This window comes from Saimiri boliviensis, chromosome 11 (genome assembly GCF_048565385.1).
Source record: "Saimiri boliviensis isolate mSaiBol1 chromosome 11, mSaiBol1.pri, whole genome shotgun sequence".
Lineage (NCBI taxonomy): Eukaryota > Metazoa > Chordata > Mammalia > Primates > Cebidae > Saimiri > Saimiri boliviensis.
Genome location: NC_133459.1, coordinates 84,633,816 through 84,653,310, shown reverse-complemented (window position 1 = coordinate 84,653,310; position 19,495 = coordinate 84,633,816). Strand labels below are relative to the sequence as shown.

General features: G+C 36.8%; 1 protein-coding gene across 3 annotated transcripts in view; it reads right to left on the bottom strand.

Annotated features, from left to right (window-relative positions):
• The window catches only part of HS2ST1 (heparan sulfate 2-O-sulfotransferase 1), a 177,676-nt gene that overhangs the window by 17,692 nt on the left and 140,489 nt on the right, over positions 1 to 19,495 (bottom strand). For all 3 annotated transcript variants that reach the window (XM_010331124.3, XM_003943266.4, XM_074381143.1), the window contains exon 3: positions 10,820 to 10,905. In XM_010331124.3, the coding sequence (XP_010329426.2) occupies positions 10,820 to 10,905 (86 nt within the window). The remainder of the gene's footprint in view (positions 1 to 10,819; positions 10,906 to 19,495) is intronic.

The following is a 19,495-nucleotide window of genomic DNA, read 5'->3' as shown; positions in this document are numbered from 1 at the left end:
GTCTCTGCGTGGATGTCCTTTTTGTTGCTAATGAAGTTATTTGTTTCTTAGTTGTCCTTCTAACAGTCAGGCCCCACTGCTGTAGGACTGCTGCAGGTCCACTCCAGACTCTGCTTGCCTGGGGATCACCTGCAGCAGCTGCAGAACAGTAAGGGTCACTGCCAGTTTCTTCTTCTGTTATCTTTGTCCCAGAAGGATACCCGCGAGATGTCAGCCTGAGCTCTTCTTATGAGGTGTCTCTTTGGTTATTAAGGGGTCAGGGAGCTGCTTGAGGAGACAGTCTGTCCCATATAGGATCTCAAGTGCTGAGCTGTGAGCTTCATTGTTCTGTTCAGAGCTGGGCAGGTATGTTTAAGTCTGCTGCAGTGGAATTCATAACTGCCTTTATTCCGAGGTGCTCTGTCCCAGGAAGGAAAGAGCTAGAGGGGCAAGATAAAAAAAACTCAAAAGCAAGCAAAAGACAAGAAATAACTAAGATCACAGCAGAACTGAAAGAGATAGAGACACAAAAAAACCCCTTAAAAGAATCAATATATCCAGGAGCTGGTTTTTTGAAAAGATCAACAAAATAGACCACTAGCCAGATTAATAAAAAAGAAAAGAGAGAAGAATCAAATAGATGCAATAAAAAATGATAAAGGGGATATCACCACAGAGTCCACAGAAATACAAACCACAATCAGAGCTTACTACAAACAATGCTATGCACATAAACCAGTAAACCTGGAAGAAATGGATAAATTCCTGGACACTTACACCCTCCCAAGCCTAAACCAGGAAGAAGTCGAAACCCTGAATAGACCAATAACAAGGGTTGAAGTTGAGGCAGTAATTAATAGCTTACCAACCAAAAAAAGCCCAAGTCCAGATGGGTTCACAGCCAAATTCTACCAGACATACAAAGAGGAGCTGGTATGACTCCTTCTGAAACTATTCCAAACAATCCAAAAAAAGGGAATCCTCCCCAAATCATTTTATGAGACCAACATCCTCCTGATACCAAAACCTGGCAGAGACTCAACAAGAAAAGAAAACTACAGGCCAATATCCATGATGAACATAGATGCAAAACTCTTCAATAAAATACTGGTAAACCGATTGCAACAGCATACCCAAAAGATTATCCATCACAATCAAACAGGCTTCATCCTGGGTGTGCAAGGCTGGTTCAACATAAGCAAGTCTATAAACATAATTCACCACATAAACAAGAACCAAAGACAAAAACCAGATGATTATCTTAATAGATGCAGAGAAGTCCTTTGACAAAATTCAACAGCGCTTTATGCTAAAAACTCTCAATAAACTAGGTATCAACAGAATGTATCTCAAAATAATAAAAGCTATTTATGACAAACCCACAGCCAATGTCATACTGAATGGGCAAAAACTAAAAGCATTCCCTTTGAAATCTGGCACTAGACAAGGATGCCCTCTCTCACCACTCCTATTCAATATAGTATTAGAAGTTCTGGCCAGAGCAATCAGGCAAGAAAAGGAAATAGAGGGTACTGAATTAGGAAATAAGGAAGTCAAATTGTCTCTATTTGAAGAACACATGATTGGATATTTAGAAGACCTTATCATCTCTGCCCCAAATCCTCTGAAACTGATAGGCAACTTCAGCAAAGTCTCAGGATACAAAATCAATGTGCGAAAATCACAAGCATTCCTATACATCAATAACAGACTTAAAGAGAGCCAAATCAAGAATGAACTGCCATTCACAATTGCTACAAAGAGAATAAAATACCTAGGAATACAACTAACAAAGGATGTAAAGGACCTCTTCAAGGAGAACTAAAAACCACTGCTCAATGAAATAAGAGAGGACACAAACAGATAAATATTACATGCTCATGGTTAGGAAGAATCAATATTGTGAAAACGGCCGTACTGCCCAAAGTAATTTATAGATTCAATGCTATCCCCATCAAGCAGTAATGACCTTCTTCACAGAACTGCAACAAAACACCTTAAACTTCATATGGAACTAAAAGATAGCTTGCATAGCCACGTCAATTCTAAGCAAAAAGAACAAAGCTGGAGGTATCATGTTATCTGACTTCAAACTATACTACAAGGCTACAGTAATCAAAACAGCATGGTACTGGTACCAAAACAGAGATATAGAGCAATGGAACCAAATAGAGGCCTCGGAGACAATGCCACACATTTACAACCATCTGATCTTTGACAAACCACACAAAAACAAGCAATGGGGAAAGGATTCCCTGTTTAATAAATGATGTTGGAAAAACTGGCTAGCCATGTACAGAAAGCAGAAACTAGACCCCTTCCTGACACACTAAAATTAACTCCAGATGGATTAAAGACTTAAACATAAGACCTGACCTTGATCAAACTCCACAGCTTCTGCACAGCAAAAGAAACAGTTATTAGAGTGAATCGGCAGCCAACAGTATGGGAAAAAATTTTTGCGGTCTACCCATCTGACAAAGGACTTATAGCCAGAATCTATAAAGAACTGAAACAGATTTACAAGAAAAAACAAACAAACAAGCCCATTCAAAAGTGGGCAAAGGACATGAACAGACACTTTATAAAAGAAGACATACATGGGACCAACAAACACATGAAAAAATGCTCATCATCACTGGTCATTAGAGAAATGGAAATCAAAACTACATTAAGATACCATCTCATGCCAGTTAGAATGGCCATCATTAAAAAATCTGAAGACAACAGATGCTGGAGAGGATGTGGAGAAATAGGAACACTTTTACACTGCTCGTGGGAGTGTAAATTAGTTCAACCATTGTGGAAGACTGTATGCCGATTCCTCAAGGACCTGGAAATTGAAATTCCATTTGACCCAGCAATCTCATTACTGGGTATATATCCAAAGAATTACAAATCATTCCACTATAACAACACATGCACATGAATGTTCATTGCAGCACTGTTTACAATAGCAAAGACCTGGAATCAACCCAAATGCCCATCAATAATAGACTGGACAGGGAAAATATGGCACATATACACCATGGAATATTATGCAGCCATCAAAAATGATGAGTTCGTGTCCTTTGCAGGGACATGGATGAACCTGGAAACCATCATTCTCAGCAAACTGACACAAGAACAGAAAATCAAACACTGCATGTTCTCACTCATAGGTGGGATAAACAATCAGAACACATGGACACAGGGAGGGGAGTATCACATACTGGGGTCTGTCGGGGGAAACGAGAGGGACAGTGTGGGTTGGGGAGTCAGGGAGAGATAGCGTGGGGAGAAATGCCAGATATAGGTGATGGGGAGGAAGGCAGCAAATCACACTGCAATGGTGTGTAACTGTGCAATGTTCTTCACATGTACCCCAAAACCTAAAATGCAATAAAAAAACAACAACAAAAACATAAGACCTAACACCATAAAAACCCTAGAAGAAAATCTAGGCAAAACCATTCAGGATATAGGCAGAGGCAAGGACTTCATGACCAAAACACCAAAAGCATTGGCCAAAATAGACAAATGGGATCTAATTAAACTCCAGAGCTTCTGCACAGCAAAAGAAACAATCATTAGAGTTAACTGGCAACCAACAGAATGGGAAAAAATTTTTACAATCTACCCATCTGACAAAGGACTTATAACCAAAACCTACAAAGAACGAAAACAGATTTACCAGAAAAACAAACCCATTCAAAAGTGGGCAAAGGATATGAACAGACACTTTTCAAAAGAAGACATATATGAGGCCAAAAAACATATGAAAAAATGCTCACCATCACTGGTCATTAGAGAAATGCAAATCAAAACCACATGAGATACCATCTCATGCCAGTTAGAATGGTGATCATTAAAAAATCTGGAGACAACAGACGCTGGAAAGGATGTGGAGAAACAGGAACACTTTTACACTGTTGGTGGGAGTGTAAATTAATTCAACCATGTGGAAGACAGTATGCCGATTCCTCAAGGACCTAGAAATCGAAATTCCATTTGACCCAGCAATCCCATTACCGGTTATATATCCAAGGGATTATAAATTGTTCTCTTATAAGGGCACATGCACATGAATGTTCACTGCAGCACTGTTTACAATAGCAAAGACCTGGAATCAACCCAAATGCCCATCAATGATAGACTGGACAGGGAAAATGTGGCACATATACACCATAGAATACTATGCAGCCAAAAAAATGATGAATTTGTGTCCTTTGTAGGGACATGGATGAACCTGGAAACCATCATTCTCAGCAAACTGACACAAGAACAGAAAATCAAACACCATATGTTCTCACTTACAGGCGAGTGTTGAATAATGAGAACACATGGACACAGGGAGGGAAGCATCACACACTGGGGTCTGCTGCGGGGGACTAGGGGAGGGACAGTGGGGAGTAGGGAGTTGGGGAGGGATAACATGGGGAGAAATGCCAGATATAGGTGATGGGGATGGATGCAGCAAACCATATTGCCATGTATGTACCTATGCAACAATCCTGAATGTTCTTTTCATGTACCCCAGAACCTAAAATGCAGATAAATATATATATATATATATATATATTTTTTTTTTTTAATACAAAAATTAGCTGGGTGTTGTGGTGTGTGCCTGTAATCCTAGCTACTTAGAAGACTAAGACAGGAGAGTTACTTGAACCTGGGAGGCAGAGGTTGCAGTGAGCTGAGATCCCACCATTGCACTCCAGCCTGGGCAAGAGCAAGATTCCATCTCAAAAAAAAAAAAAAAAAAAAAAAAAAAAAGGATCTGAGCCACACTCAGCTCAGCCAGCTAGAAAACAAGAAGTAACAAGATTTGTTGGTTTTACTATTTTGCCAACCAGGTAGTTTATAAAGGAGGAAGAGTACTCTGGTCAGTCATTTCAGTTATTTCTCAGAAAAGCTCAGGTAGAAGAGTAAAAACCCATTTCTACTAGCAGAAAATAAATTACTGTTGATCTGTTAGAACATGATCTTCCTGGGTAAAGAAGAGCATATTTGGTACGAATCTGCAGATGAAAATCAGAAAGGAAAAGATACAATCTGAGCAGAAGGTTGGTAGGAAGATATTTTAGGAACTTAATTCTTGCTATGTCAGCATATGAAGCATGACAAAGCAAAGAACATAAACTAGACTCATTTTTTACAATTACACTCTATCAATAGGTTGTCAAATGAACAGTACCAATATGCAAATGAACAACAATAATGGTTAAAAGATCAACTGCACATTCAGAACATTTGTAAGGAACCTTGTCAATGGCTAGAAAAAGTCTAAAAGGGAGGTGATGAACATGAAAGAGGGCTGAATGGCCTTTGGGAAGCATTATGTTTTGATATTTTTCTGCTTCATACTAAATTTAACTTCTCCACTTACGCATCAATCTTGCTGGAGACATTTATACTTTGTCCATAGTTATTCTGGACTCTCATTGCCCTCAAGCTTCACAGAAACTTTCAAATCCTAGAAGCAAGGTCCCACTGTCCTGTATCCAAAACAGTGAATGACCTGTTGCTATTTGTTGGTTTTATTGATGATAATGTTGTAAACAAATGATTTTTAAAGTAATTTATGTCTTAAAATGGGCATTCATCAACTGTGTGCCAATTAGAATGGCTCATGTTTTCAAATAAAGATCAAGTCTAACAATTTCAAATGCTAGGAGGATACATAGCAGCTGGAACTCTTAAAACAATCCTGGTTTGGTGGCAAAATGATACAATCACTTGGGAAAACAGTTTGGCAGTTTCTTACTGAGTTACCATACAACTCAGCAATCCCACTTTTAGGTTTTTATCCAAGAGAAGTTAAGACATATGTCCACACAAAACCTGTATGCAAATGTTTTAACAGCTTTATTCATAATCACCAAAAGTCATAAACAACCTCAATATCCAGAAACTGGTGAATGGATCAAAATTGAAGTACATCCATACAATAAAATACGACTTAGTAAGGAACTAACTACTGATACGTATTAGATGAATGTCAAAAGCATCATGTTAAATGAAAGACACCCAAAAAACTAGATGACTGGCAAGATATAGGTGGTGATTAAAAAAAGTTGTCCAAGATGACTCAAAAGTTCCGTGTCTGGATGACAAGATAAAAATGACAGCTAAAAATGTGTAAACCTTCCAAAAGAGAATAATGGAGGCAAAGAAAGAGTCTTATGCAATGCTTAATTAAGAATTGGAAATAAGGACCAGCAGAGATTCAGACAAGGAGAAGAAGAAAACACCAGTTAAGACAATAAGGTAACTGAAAAAAGACAGAATTTTAAAACGCCAGTTAAAACAATATGGTAACTGAAAAAAGAATTTTAAAAAGAATCATAACACTGCTCTGTGTGAGGCAGAGAACTAAGTGCTTCATCTACATTATCATATTTAATCCTCACCACCACCCCATGAAGTAATTACTTTAATTATTCTCAAATTAAAAATAGGATACTGAAGCTCAAAGATCTGAAGCACTGTGGCTATCACACAGCTAGCAAGGAATCTGAGTGGATTTCACAGCAGATCTGTCTGACTTCAGATACTGCTTTTATTTATTTTTTTTTGAGACAGAGTCTCATGCTATCGCCAGGCTGGAGTGCAGTGGCGTGATCTCGGCTCACTGCAACCTCGTCCTCCCAGATTCAATTGATTCTCCTGCCTTAGCCACCCAAGTAGCTGGGACTACAGGTGTGTACCACCACGCCCAGCTAATTTTAGTATTTTCAGTAGAGACAGTGTTTCACCATGTTGGCCAGGATGGTCTTGATCTTTTGACCTTGTGATCTGCCCTTTTTGGCCTCCTTAAGTGCTGGGATTATGGGCGTGAACCACTGAGCCTGGCCTAGAGATTCCTTCTCAGCAGTCTATAGGATCAATGCTATAGAAAGAGCTAGTAGTACAAGGCAACTCACATATATTGTCTGGAATGATTAAAATAATTTTCTATAGTATCTACAATGTTGTGACATATTTGTTGAAAGTTGTAGAAAATTATGCAAACGTCATCTGGTTTAGCAGAGAAGTATTAGTAGAAAGAACAATCTCACATGAATCTATATATTAACTAAGTCTATTTAGGCCTAAAATGTTGTCACTTGATTATTGTTTAGAATTTTAGACCTAATGAAGGATCTAGTTGTTTCTTATCGTGACATACCTGCTTCTTTACTGATTCAGAACATTCACTTGTTCTGAAAATGATACTAGAAGCAATATGGAGACACCAAAATGAGAGCAATGAGAACTCATTCTCATTTCTGGGGACAACCACAAACGTACATACCTGATATGTGCCTGAATAAACTATTACATCAAAAATAATTTTCAAATACCTTTCAAGACCGACGCTGACATGTGACTCTGAGGTAGCTAAATCATAAAAAATCTTAGCAGAGTCTGAAAGAAAGTACATCATTAAAAGTGTTCTTTTATTTGATCATTATTCATTATAAATGCAAATGTTTATTCCTGAAGAAGTATTTTTGAAAGAGACTTTTAACAATTGAATTTTCTAAAATTTAAAGAAAATCAAAATGGGATAATAGATGCTATTGAAAAATGAATAGTATACATTTAAAAGTAAGAAGATATTTTAGGAAATTCATTAATCTCACGTGAATGAAAGAAAATCTGTAATATTTTATGTATTATAAAAACAGCAAAATCTGTGATATTTTACTATTTATAATAAAACATAATGAACTGATAGTTTCAAAAAAAATAAGATTTCAGTGAACTCATTAAGGTCAAGAACTGCAACATATTCAATTTTATTTTTCCTGCATACTACAACATTTTGAAAATGTTCAACCTATATGCAATTTTAAACTGGAAATTTTTCAAATTTATAATAATTTATCATATGTACATCATTTTAAAATTGTATCATCTGCCAATTAAAAAGAAAACAAAACATAACATTAAGGAGAAAAATGGAAAGGAAAAACTAGGAAATATGCTTTCAAAAAATCAAGTAAGATTCAGACAAAAAAGAGCAAAGATGGAATGCAAAAACGTAAAAAAGTATTTTTGTAATATTCTAAAGTTCAATAAAAAACAAATATATGTAATGAAAACATGGCTTGAGTAGAGAAGCTTGCAAATATAATGTATATTTCTTAGCGGTCAGTCTAAACTAGAAAGGAGCTTTTATTTTTTATTTCTCTATCTTATTCCCTAAGTTTCTTGGGGCCTATACTCATTTTAATGTCTCTGCTAAGTTAAAAAAACATGTGATTAAATAATTCTTTTGCCAAATTCACCACTTTCTCCCGAAAGCAAGTAATTTAGTGGATTCCACAAAGTACTATGCCAGTCAAGAATACTGTGTCGAAGAATAAAGTACAATTGGCCCTTGAACAACACGAGTCTGAACTGTGCAGATCCATGTATATATAGATTTTTTTTTCAACCAAACAGATACATTATTTCAGAGATGTGAAACCCGTGTATATGAAGGGCCGACTTTCAAATTCGTGGGTTTCGCCGGGCCAGCAGGACTTGAGTATGTGATTTTTATACACTCAAGTAGTCTAGGAACTGATACCCCAGACATACCAGGGACGACTCTAATTTAAAAATTGGTAAGGTGATGTTTCTTTCCTCTTCTTTCCTCATTTACGGAGCATATGGCTATTAGGCAAAAAGGTATTTGAGGATACTAGTTAAATTTACAACAGTTCCTGACTATATAGGTACATCGAAATACATTTCACCTACGCTGATTTTGCTTAGGTATTCATTTAAAATCTTGTCAAAATCTATGAAAAATTTTCACAATATTTTTTGCTTCCCATAAGACTCACTATAAAAATATTCAAACCCTTAAAAATTCATGTCAGTATTTAGTAAGAGATTAATCTCTTCAAAAAGCTTTATATTTTTCAACTACAAGAACCTCAGCATATATCAGAGCTTTGTTCTAAGTACAAGACTTTGCCAAAAGCGAAAGCACTCAATATATAATTTTAATAATGAAAACCCAGAGTATTAGAAACCAAGCTGTGTGTGGAAAAAATAAATCATTTAGGTGAAAGGGCAACAAACATTCAATTCAAGGGTAATGCAGCCCTGAGGGAAAATAGGCACATGAACAGAGCTTATGAAATTGGTCCAATGCCTATGCAAAGAAAAAGTGATTAATTTATTTTAAAGCTGCCTATAAAATATTTTCAATATTGCAGTATGAATTATTTATAGAAAAACACACATCTAACTTTAAAGGTTCAATTTTATTGAAAGATTGAGTACTGTGAGAGGAACCAGAAATAGGAATATATCATTTTATGTATGCAATATTTGGGTGACTATTTTTTAATTACATGATTTCCCGAAAAGTTAAGATTAATTATCAATTTGAATCAGTAATATTTCAATCTGCTTTTTCTTTTCAAATTTAAGGAGTAAAAACCGAGAGAGGGATATCACTTTTATTTTAAATTTTTTTTTTTTTTTTTTTTTTTTTTGAGACGGAGTTTCGCTCTTGTTACCCAGGCTGGAGTGCAATGGCGCGATCTCGGCTCACCGCAACCTCCGCCTCCTGGGTTCAGGCAATTCTCCTGTCTCAGCCTCCTGAGTAGCTAGGATTACAGGCACGCACCACCATGCCCAGCTAACTTTTTGTATTTTTAGTAGAGACGGGGTTTCACCATGTTGACCAGGATGGTCTCGATCTCTTGACCTCGTGATCCACCCACCTCGGCCTCCCAAAGTGCTGGAATTACAGGCTTGAGCCACCGCGCCCGGCCTATTTTAAATTTTATCAAAAATACCTTTTAAAGTTGTCCAATACATCAAGGTGTGTTACTCTGAAATCACAACTAATTTAAGAATTGAATGAACATGTCTAAGCTTAAATGATAAAAACATTTTGTTTAGTGTTTTTGAAGTTAATGCATAATCCTGGGAAAGCGTTTGGATTTGAGGTTTACTATAATGGTACTATGTGTACTACCAAAAAAGTTCAAATGCATCCAGAAGATTCTTACATTTGGAAGATTATGTTTAATTAATTTTCTGATTAATACTTAATGTGGCACAGACTTTACAGAAAGCCACATAGTGCTTGAATAGTAGGCGTATAGTTTTCTGAAACTTTCTTGGGAGAACTATGACAGAGGCAGAGCACAGTGGCTCATGCCTATAATCTCAGCACTTTGGGAGACTGCGGTGGGAAGATTGGGAGAGAGGACAGAGGAGAGAGGAGAGGGGGAGAGAGAGAGAGGAGAGAGAGAGAGAGAGAGAGAGAGAGAGAGAGAGAGAGAGAGAGAGAGAAAGAGAGGGACTGATGATAGAAGTCTCTCTCTTTTCCCCAAGAATATGGGGTGAGACTTATCTCTAATAACAGACAAATTCAAATAAAAGGAAATCATTAGTTTTTTTTTAAGTCTTGTAATACACCATAATTTTAAAGCTAAAATAAGGTAGCCCAAGGGAAGTGTACATTTCATTATGTCTTGGCTGAGAAGCAGACACACTGGAGCACCAATAACTTAGTGAGAGCTTTTTTTCTTTCTCAGTCAATTATGTGGTAAGTCATAACCTGGACTCTAGGCTAAAACTTGAGCTGTCCTGAAATACTGTCATTCTGGTTGGACACATACACACAATAATAAAAAATAACTTTAAAGAGTAAAACCTAATATATAATTAATGAGAACTGCCAATTTATGAACACTAGAGGGCAGTAAAACACTGAGAAGGTATACTTAAATAACATCTAACACTGGCAAAGGCAAGTCAGTACATTTTTTATTAGAAAATCATAACAATTTAATGAATTTATTCCTTTTTAGGTTACTAAAGTACAAAGCATTCTTTAGTGTGTTATTTTAGTGTAACTTACTTTGTAAAATCCAAGTAAGAAACGTGTCCATGATAAAATCCTGGTTTCATCTCTTTCCAGGAAGTTATATTCTTTACAAAGCGCACCTAAAAAGGGAGAACACACTCATCATGTACAATTTAAACAAAATGAAATTTGATGATAGCAAAATATTTCCAAGTTAGGAATTTAAAAACCACTTACTCCACTTTTCTCTGTTTTTCAGAGCTTGAAACATAGCTTTGGACTAAGGAAAGTACAGTGTAATCTAACAACTACTAAAATTCATCATAGATACAGCTACTATTATCATACTCAGAAAAGAGTGAAAGATAATTCTGAAAACACAATCGCACAATGAAATCCTTTACAATGCTGTAGAGTGAGTACATTTACACAGGGTGGGAGGAGGATCGTTGTGGAGGTGTGTGTATCTACACCCTGCCAACACATGCTAAAGCAGGCAATACAGGGACATTCTAGCGTATCAAATGTTGTCTTCTCAGAGGCTTGCTCTTTATAAAAGTTTATTTCTATTAATGACTCAACAAATATGAAGTCATCTTTAATCCAAAATGATTTTTAAAAAGATGGTTATCAGAAGATATTTACAAGTTAATTAAGAGCAGACATCACAAGCCTGTTGACAAAAAAAAATAATGAAATTAGAGATGTAATACAGGTCAAAATATTTAAAGGTTCTAAATATTATTTAATTTACTGGAATTGAAGTTTACAAAAGTTAACTAATATAAAAAATTCTATGTGTAAATATATTTTAAAATGTCTAATAACTGGTTAATATGGAATTTAATAAACCTAAGGATAACTAGCTGCAAAGCAGTTATACACAATTTCTCACAGAAATGGTATACATTTTTGATAAGCAAATCTCTGCACGATAAATACCAAGTGGTTAAGAATCTCTTTTAGAACCTATATACAGTGCAGAAAGTGGGGGCAGTGAGGTCCACCAACCTATACCGCACTGAACGCATCTGCAAGCTGTGACTTCAGCCTCTCAAACACAGAACTGTCAACTGCGTAATTCTGACAATTTATCAATCTTTCATTTACATCATAGAATAGGGACAGTCACACGGAGATAATCTGGAACATTTCATACTACACTACACTCAATAATATCAATGAATGATGATAGCTGCCTCCTACTTAAGCCTATTGGTAGGTGAGGAAGGGGAAACAGTACAAATACAGCCGTATGTCAGAGAATGTGAACTAGAGAAAAATGAAGGGTTCTGGGAGAATTTATCTTTTAGGGGAAGCATTAATAACTCATATACTAAGAAAAGTTATGAAACTTTTAGAATGGATATGGTATAAGCCTTACTTGGCCTCTCCACACACATATACACCCTTAAAATAAAATCTGAAAAATGAATTGCAGATAAAATTCGATTGCATTAGAAAACATACAATGTCATTTTAGCAGATATTTTCCATTTTTTCTCCATTGAAACTGAAAGAGACAAATAAATGTGATTTGAGGTCTTCATGTTCTGATTCTTCAACTAAGGCACTAAACAGCATGAAAATACCAAATTGCACATGAAACAGAAACAAAATACAAAATTAAATAATCCAGAGCCTGAATCCTTAAAATACTTGACATGTTGAATATGTAAAGTCTTTATAACTGCCACTTAATGGTATATTATTTCATATAAACCTTTAGTTCTATGAAAATCAGTTCTAGTATTTCAGCCAAAAATGAGAGGAAAAAGAAGGCAAAGAGAATAAGGAGTTGAAGGTGGTGGCTAAAGGGTGCTTAAGACATTTAGCAACTCACCTCTGTTTTTCAGAAGCTGAGATTTAACATAGACATGGTGATGTAGGAGGGAAATGAAAAATGCTACACTGAGGTCTGAGAAAATAGTGTTATATAAACTAAATAGCAGGGAAGATCATAGTACAAGCTTGGAGTATACCATGATGAAAGACTCCAGCAGAAATAAGAGTCAGGTACCACTTCAAGTATTCTTTTTCCTCCAACGAAGCTTCCTAAGGATGGTAAATATTAAACTAAACCCTCTCCTGAGGATGAATGATACGTCATCCCAAGGTGTGTCCTTCAACACAAAGTGAAAAAAAGCCCAGGAAGCTGGATAATGTCCAGACTGCCGTAAGCCTTCTCATCTCTTCTAGGTTTTTTGATTTATTGGCATATAGTTGCTCATAGTAGCCTCTACTGATCCTTTGAATTTCTGTGGTATTAGTTGTAAGGTCTCCCTTTTTATCTTGGGCTAAGAGTTTCTTGATTTTATTTATTTCTTCAAAACAAAAAAACTTTTCACTGATCTTTTTGTATTTTTTTGTTTCAATTTAATTTATTTCTGTTCTGATCACCATTATTCTATTGACTTTGGATTTGGTTTGCTCTTGCTTTTCTAGCTTTTTAAGATCCATCCGTAGGTTGTTTATTTGAAGTTTTCCTACTTTTTTGATATAGGCACTTATTGCTATAAACATTCCTGATAGTATAGATTTTGCTGTATCCCATATATTTTGGTAGGTTCTATGTACATTTTCATTTCTTTTAGGAAATTGTTAAATTTCCTTCTTAATTTCTTTATTGACCCACTGGTCACTCAGGAGCATACTGTTTAATTTTCATCTGTCTTGCTATTAGTTTCTAGTTTTATTCCATTGTGATCAGAGAAAATATCTGATATGGTTTCAATTTTTTTTTTAATTTTTTTTTTTTTTTTTGAGACAAAGTCTCATTCTGTTGCCCAGGCTGGAGTGCAGTGGCACGATCTTGGCTCACTGCAACCTTCGCCTCCCAGGTTCAGGCAATTCTCCTGCCTCAGCCTCCTGAGTAGCTGGGAATACAGGCGTGTGCCACCACACCCAGCTAATTTTTGTATTTTTAGTAGAGATGGGGTTTCACCGCGTTGGTCAGGCTGGTCTCAAACTCCTGATCTCATGATCTACCCGCCTCTGCCTTCCAAAGTGCTGGGATTACAGGTGTGAGCCACTGTGCCCTGCCATTCTTTTTTAATATTTTTAGACTTGTTTTGTGACTTAACATATGGTCTATCCTTGACAATGATCCATGTGCCAAGGAGAAGAATGTGTATTCTGTAGTCACTGCATGCAATGTTCTGTAAATATCTATTAGGTCCATTTGGTCTACATTGCAGATTAAGTCTGTTTCTTTGTTGATTTTTCTGTCTGGGTGATCTGTCCAATGCTGAAAGAGGGGTCTTCAAGTCTCCAGTTATTATTGTACTGGGGTCTCCCTCTCTCTTTAGCTCTAGTAATATTTGCTTTATATATCTGGATGCTCCAGTGTTGGACAGACATATGTTTAAAAATTTTATATTCTCTTGCTGAATTGACTTCTTTATCATTTATTTAGGACCCCTGAGTACTTCAGCCCATGGTGGCAGGGCTTGCTGGAACTTAGTTACCAACTGCTGGGATGGAAGATTAACTTCTGGCTAGAGCTGTCCAAATGTTCCCTCTGGGGGCATCAGCTGAGCTCCACCCCATGTTACTTTCTGATGTGACAGGGCAGCACCATGTTCAAATGCAAAGTACCAAATTCACTGTGCTCTCCCCCTCCCCAAAGCACAGATTCTCTTTCTGCACCACGTGGCAGCTAGAGGGGGAAATGGGTGAGAGGTGGTGTAGGTAATACAAGACGGTGTTTCCTAACCTCTTCAGTGCCTCTTTCCTTAATATGTTAAAACTAGGTACTATGATCGCTCCCCTGATTTTTGGTTCTTATGGGGGTGCTTTTTTGTATGGATAGTTTTTCAATTTGATGTTCCTGCTGGGGGGACAATTGCTGAAGGCTTCTACTTGGCTATCTTGCTCTGTCTTCCTCCCCCATATCATAATTCTGATTTAACAAACTTGGATCTTGAAAATCTCAACTTTTATCCACTACTAAGGCAATCCCTCAGGTCCAGTCATTCAAAACTACTCCACCTCTCCAACATCTCAAAGCTCTGTTAATATAACTCTCTCAATTGTTTATTTCCTTTGTTAGTTCATTCATTAACTTTATTATTGTATCAACTTCCAATTCACCCTGATCACTACTCTCTATTGGACAACCATTTTAACAATAACTCTTGACATTTGTTCCCTTGTCTTTTTATTATCTTGGGTAACCACTGGGGTTGCTAAGTACTCCTGGTTGAAACTGAGACTAGGTCTAAATATCTATATAAGATTTTGAATTTTACTTCCTAAATCCATGCTATCTGTGGTAAATTCAGGTAATTATTATTGCTTTTAAATTTTCTGTTGTTTTTTCTTTTCTTTTCTTTTTTTCTCTTTTGAGAAAGAATCTCACTCTGTCACCCATGCTGGAGAGTGTAGTGGCATAATCGTAACTCACTGTAATCTCTAACTCCTGGGCTCAAGTGGTCCTCCCACCTCAGCCTCCTGAGTAGCTAGCACGGCAGGAGTGCACTACCATGCCCAGCCAAGGGTTTTGTTTTTTTTTTCTGGTAGAGTTGTTACCAGGGCTGTTCTTGGAACACCTGGGCTCAAGTGATCCTCCCACCTCAGCCTCCCAGAATGCCAAAATGCTCACAGGCCTGAGCCACTGCACCTGACCTCTACTATTGTTAAAGTCTTCAAAACACAAAGAATCTCTTTCTAAGCTCAAACTAAAAGCATAATAAAGACTACATATGTAATCTATCTGGCATATGTATTTTTCTTTCATCTCATTAGCATTTAACTAAGGCAATATGTTAAAGTTTCATTAACATAACTGTGGCTGATTTAAAATTTGCAATGAATCAAAAGATGCTAAGCTGAGGTTTACCTTCTCTTATGAAGAAGAAAAAAGTGTGAAGCAAATAAATGATGTCAATATAGTTAACATGGTTCATAGTAATCTAGAAAATAGTCTGAGCATTTAAAAGTGTTAGCTGGGCATGGTGGCTTATGCCTGTAATCCTAGCACTTTGGGAGGCCGAGAAGGGTGGATTGCCTGAGCTCAGGAGTTTGAGATTAGACAAGGCAACATGGTAAAAACCCATCTCTACTAAAGCACAAAAAATTAGCCAGGCATGGTGGCTCATGCCTGTAATCCTAGCTACTCTGGAGACGAAGACAAGAGAATCACTTGGACCCACGTGGTGGAAGTTGCAGTAAGCCAAGATCATGCCACTGCACTCCAGCCTGGTCTAGCTTTGGCGACAGGGTGAGACCCTGTTTCAAAAAACAAAGTGTCATTTACATACTGTTGAAATTCCATATTATCTTTATCTCCTCTTCAAAACTCTTCTCCAAGGAAATAATATAAGTAACTCCCTTTGAAAAACAGTACTTTTAAAAGTTCTCTTTTTAAAGTATTAATTCAGCTACTTCTCCTTTTACACATATTTAATATTAATCCTTAGTTCTCCAGAACTTACCCGGGTTCTACTCTTTCACCTTCACCTTTTCTCTCTCATCAGTCTAGTCCCAGTTCTGCTCTATCATTATCTGCCTTCTCACCTCCCCTGTACTACTTGCTTTGTCTTTCAGTTTGCTTTCTTCTGGTGTTTCTCCAGGCATTCTGCCTAACACCTTGAGATAAGATTCTAGAATACAGAGAAGTAAGAAGAGGACACTGAGATTAGGTAAGCAAGCTTCCACTGAGTTCATTTTATAGATTCTTACTGACTAAACTTGGCACAAATGAAAAGTAAAGTGATAGGCAAAAAAAAAAAAAAAAAAAAAAGAAGCAAAACTTAATAGTATCAAATGAAGTTAAGGAGACTGAAGACACTGAAAACTCTGACTTGAGAAGAAGAAATAAGGCCACTATAGTGATTTCAGTAATAGAAAATTTTCATACTGATTGAAATATGCTACCAAGAAGAATGTTTCAGACATAGTAAGTCAGATATAGTACATGAAAAGAAGCTAACCTGAAACAAAGTGTAAACTGTGATTTTTGTTGGATTTGATGACTCAAGTCAGGCTAGCAAGTAATATCTTTAGGAAAAACACAAACAATATAGGTAATGGTGTTGGGATTTTTTGTTAGTTGAATCAGACCTGAACTAAGGTTATAGAAAAAAGCTAAGAAGCACTCATCTCACTAACAGTAGTGTCTTGACTTATATTCTTCACAGCTCAACCTCAATATTATGATTATCTGTGACCATAAAAGCATTTGTTTTCACTATCTAAAAGAGCAGGCATGTCATCTATAAGCCTAGCACTTTGGGAGGCTGAAGAGGGTAGATTCTGGCCTAATTCTAACTTTGTAATTACTATCTGCTGAATGAATGCTACTATTAACTGAGTAATTACTACATACCAAACTCCTACTCATGCATTTACTTAAACATTTCTTGTATGACTGAGGGTACTTTTATGAGACTAAGCCAGGGAGAAAGTTTTCTACACTGAGAAAACGAAGTAGTGGTTGGATAAATATATAAGAAAAGATTGCAGTAATCGAATATATTTTCACTGAAGTTCAGAGCTGTGCTGCTCAACCGGTTTTAAGAGTGTAGGGCAGGGGGCTGGTCCCCAGTCCACCTGAGAAATAAGAATAGATCATACTGCTGTCAATCAGAGGGGCTCACTCTGCCAGTAATTATTATCATCCACCACTATCAAAATCTATGTTGGCCCATTTGTTCATTCATTCATTATTTATTTAACAAAAATTTATAGGTCCTACTATTTCTCAGGCACTATTCTATACATTGGGGATATAGTAGTGAACAAGACAGACAAGGTTCCTGTCCTTAAATATCTTATAATAGAGGAAAAGACAAGCAGTAAACAAACCATTATATATGTTAGTAGGCTGAGATAATACCAGAAAAGACACAGTAAGAGTGATATAGTACACAGTAACTCAGAAGAGGTATTTAACATGTAGGATGGCCAGGCATGGTTTTTCTAAGAGGATGTCATTAATTTTTAAATGGATAACATGAAGCCAATTATGGAAGAAGCCAGGGGAAGTGCATTCTAAAAGGAAATAATAAGTGCAGAGGCCTTAAAATGGGAAAGGCTTGGTGTATTCAATGAAACACAAGGTCAGGGTGGCTAGTGGGTAAGAAGTTGGTACACACAAGGGCTAAATTAAAAAGGGCCTCTTGGTCTACATAGAAATGTGGATTTTGTAGGGGAGGTAGGAATAAGAATTTGAAGATAAGAACCTTACAATCCTGGAAAGACTACAATAGTCATCATCTTCTGGATCTTTGTTACTCAAACTGCAGTTTAAAGACTAGCAGCACTAGTTTTGGCATCAAGTGAGAGTTTTTTAGAAATTGAAAACTGGGCTTCCTCTTGGTCCTTCTGAATAAGAATCTGCATTTTAACTAGTTATTAGTGTACACACTATAGGGGGAGAACACTCATCTAAAGTGCTGCTTGAAAAGTATCTGCAATTCCTGGTGAACTGTGGGCTCGAATACAGATAACCTAAAGTTGGCCTGAGAGTAAATCAAAAGAAAAAAATTTATGTTGTTCTTCAGAGAATACAAATTCTAGATATTTCCAATGTCTTAACAAAAGGGGTTAAATATAATCACAGACCTAAACACATGAGAGCAAAAAAGAATTCTTTTTATGAAAAATCATAAAAGATGTGGCTAATCATGTATTTGGTATAGCTACTTTAAAGACATGATGTTCTCTAATGTAAAGATATTGGCTGGGCACAGTGGCTCAAGCCTGTAATCACAGCTCTTTGGGAGGCCAAGGTGAGCAGATCATGAGGTCAGAAGTTTGAGACCATCCTGGTTAACATGGTGAAACCCCGTCTCTACTAAGAACAGAAAAAATTAGCCAGACGTGGTGACATGCACCTGCAGTTTCAGCTATTCAGGAGGCTGAGGCAGGAGAATCGCTTTAACCTAGGAGGCGGAGGTTGCAGTGAGCCGCGTGCCACTGGCACTCCAGGCTGGGTGACACAGCGAGACTCTGTCTCAAAAAAAGAAAAAAAGAAGATATTTACATGACAGCAGAGCAAACTCCATTTTTCAACTAGAAGAGTTGATTACCTGTCTCTTGCCAATTCCTATTTATTAACTAATTAAAGTCCATCTCGAAAATGCATTTCTAATGACTGAATGCACACCTTATTCTAATTGCTTAGTTTGTCATACCTTATATTCTAAAATGTTTACCTTTGAATGTAATACAAATATGTCTCAGAAAGCTGGGGCTAAAGGCAGATATCAAGCAGACTGAACTAAGGTTGGAAGGTGAGGGAATAGAGAGGATGGTTACCTAACTTCTACTGTTTAGAACAGTACCTAATACAGTATGTACAAATATGTCTTGGAAAGCTGGGGCTAAAGGCAGATGTCAAGCAGACTGAACTAAGATTGGAAGGTGAGGGAATAGAGAGGATGGTTACCTACTGTATCTCAAAATATTTTTATGAGTAAATTGAGCTTTACATGGAAGCTTGAGACAACAGATTTAATAAAGATCTCATCTTTTAAATTGTACTTGATTAGAAATTATTTCTTAGAGAAGAAAGAAGGGCAAAATAGGTCATTTAATTCTCTCTCTTTTTTTTTTTTTGCAACGGAGTTTTGCAGTGAGCCAAGATGACTCCATTGCACTCCAGCCTGGGCACCCAGAGCAAAACTCCATCTCAAAAAAAAAAAAAAAAAAGTAGCTAAGAACAGTACACAGAGACAACAACATATGAAATTAAAAGTATGTTATATAAAATGGGGCTCAGGAAAT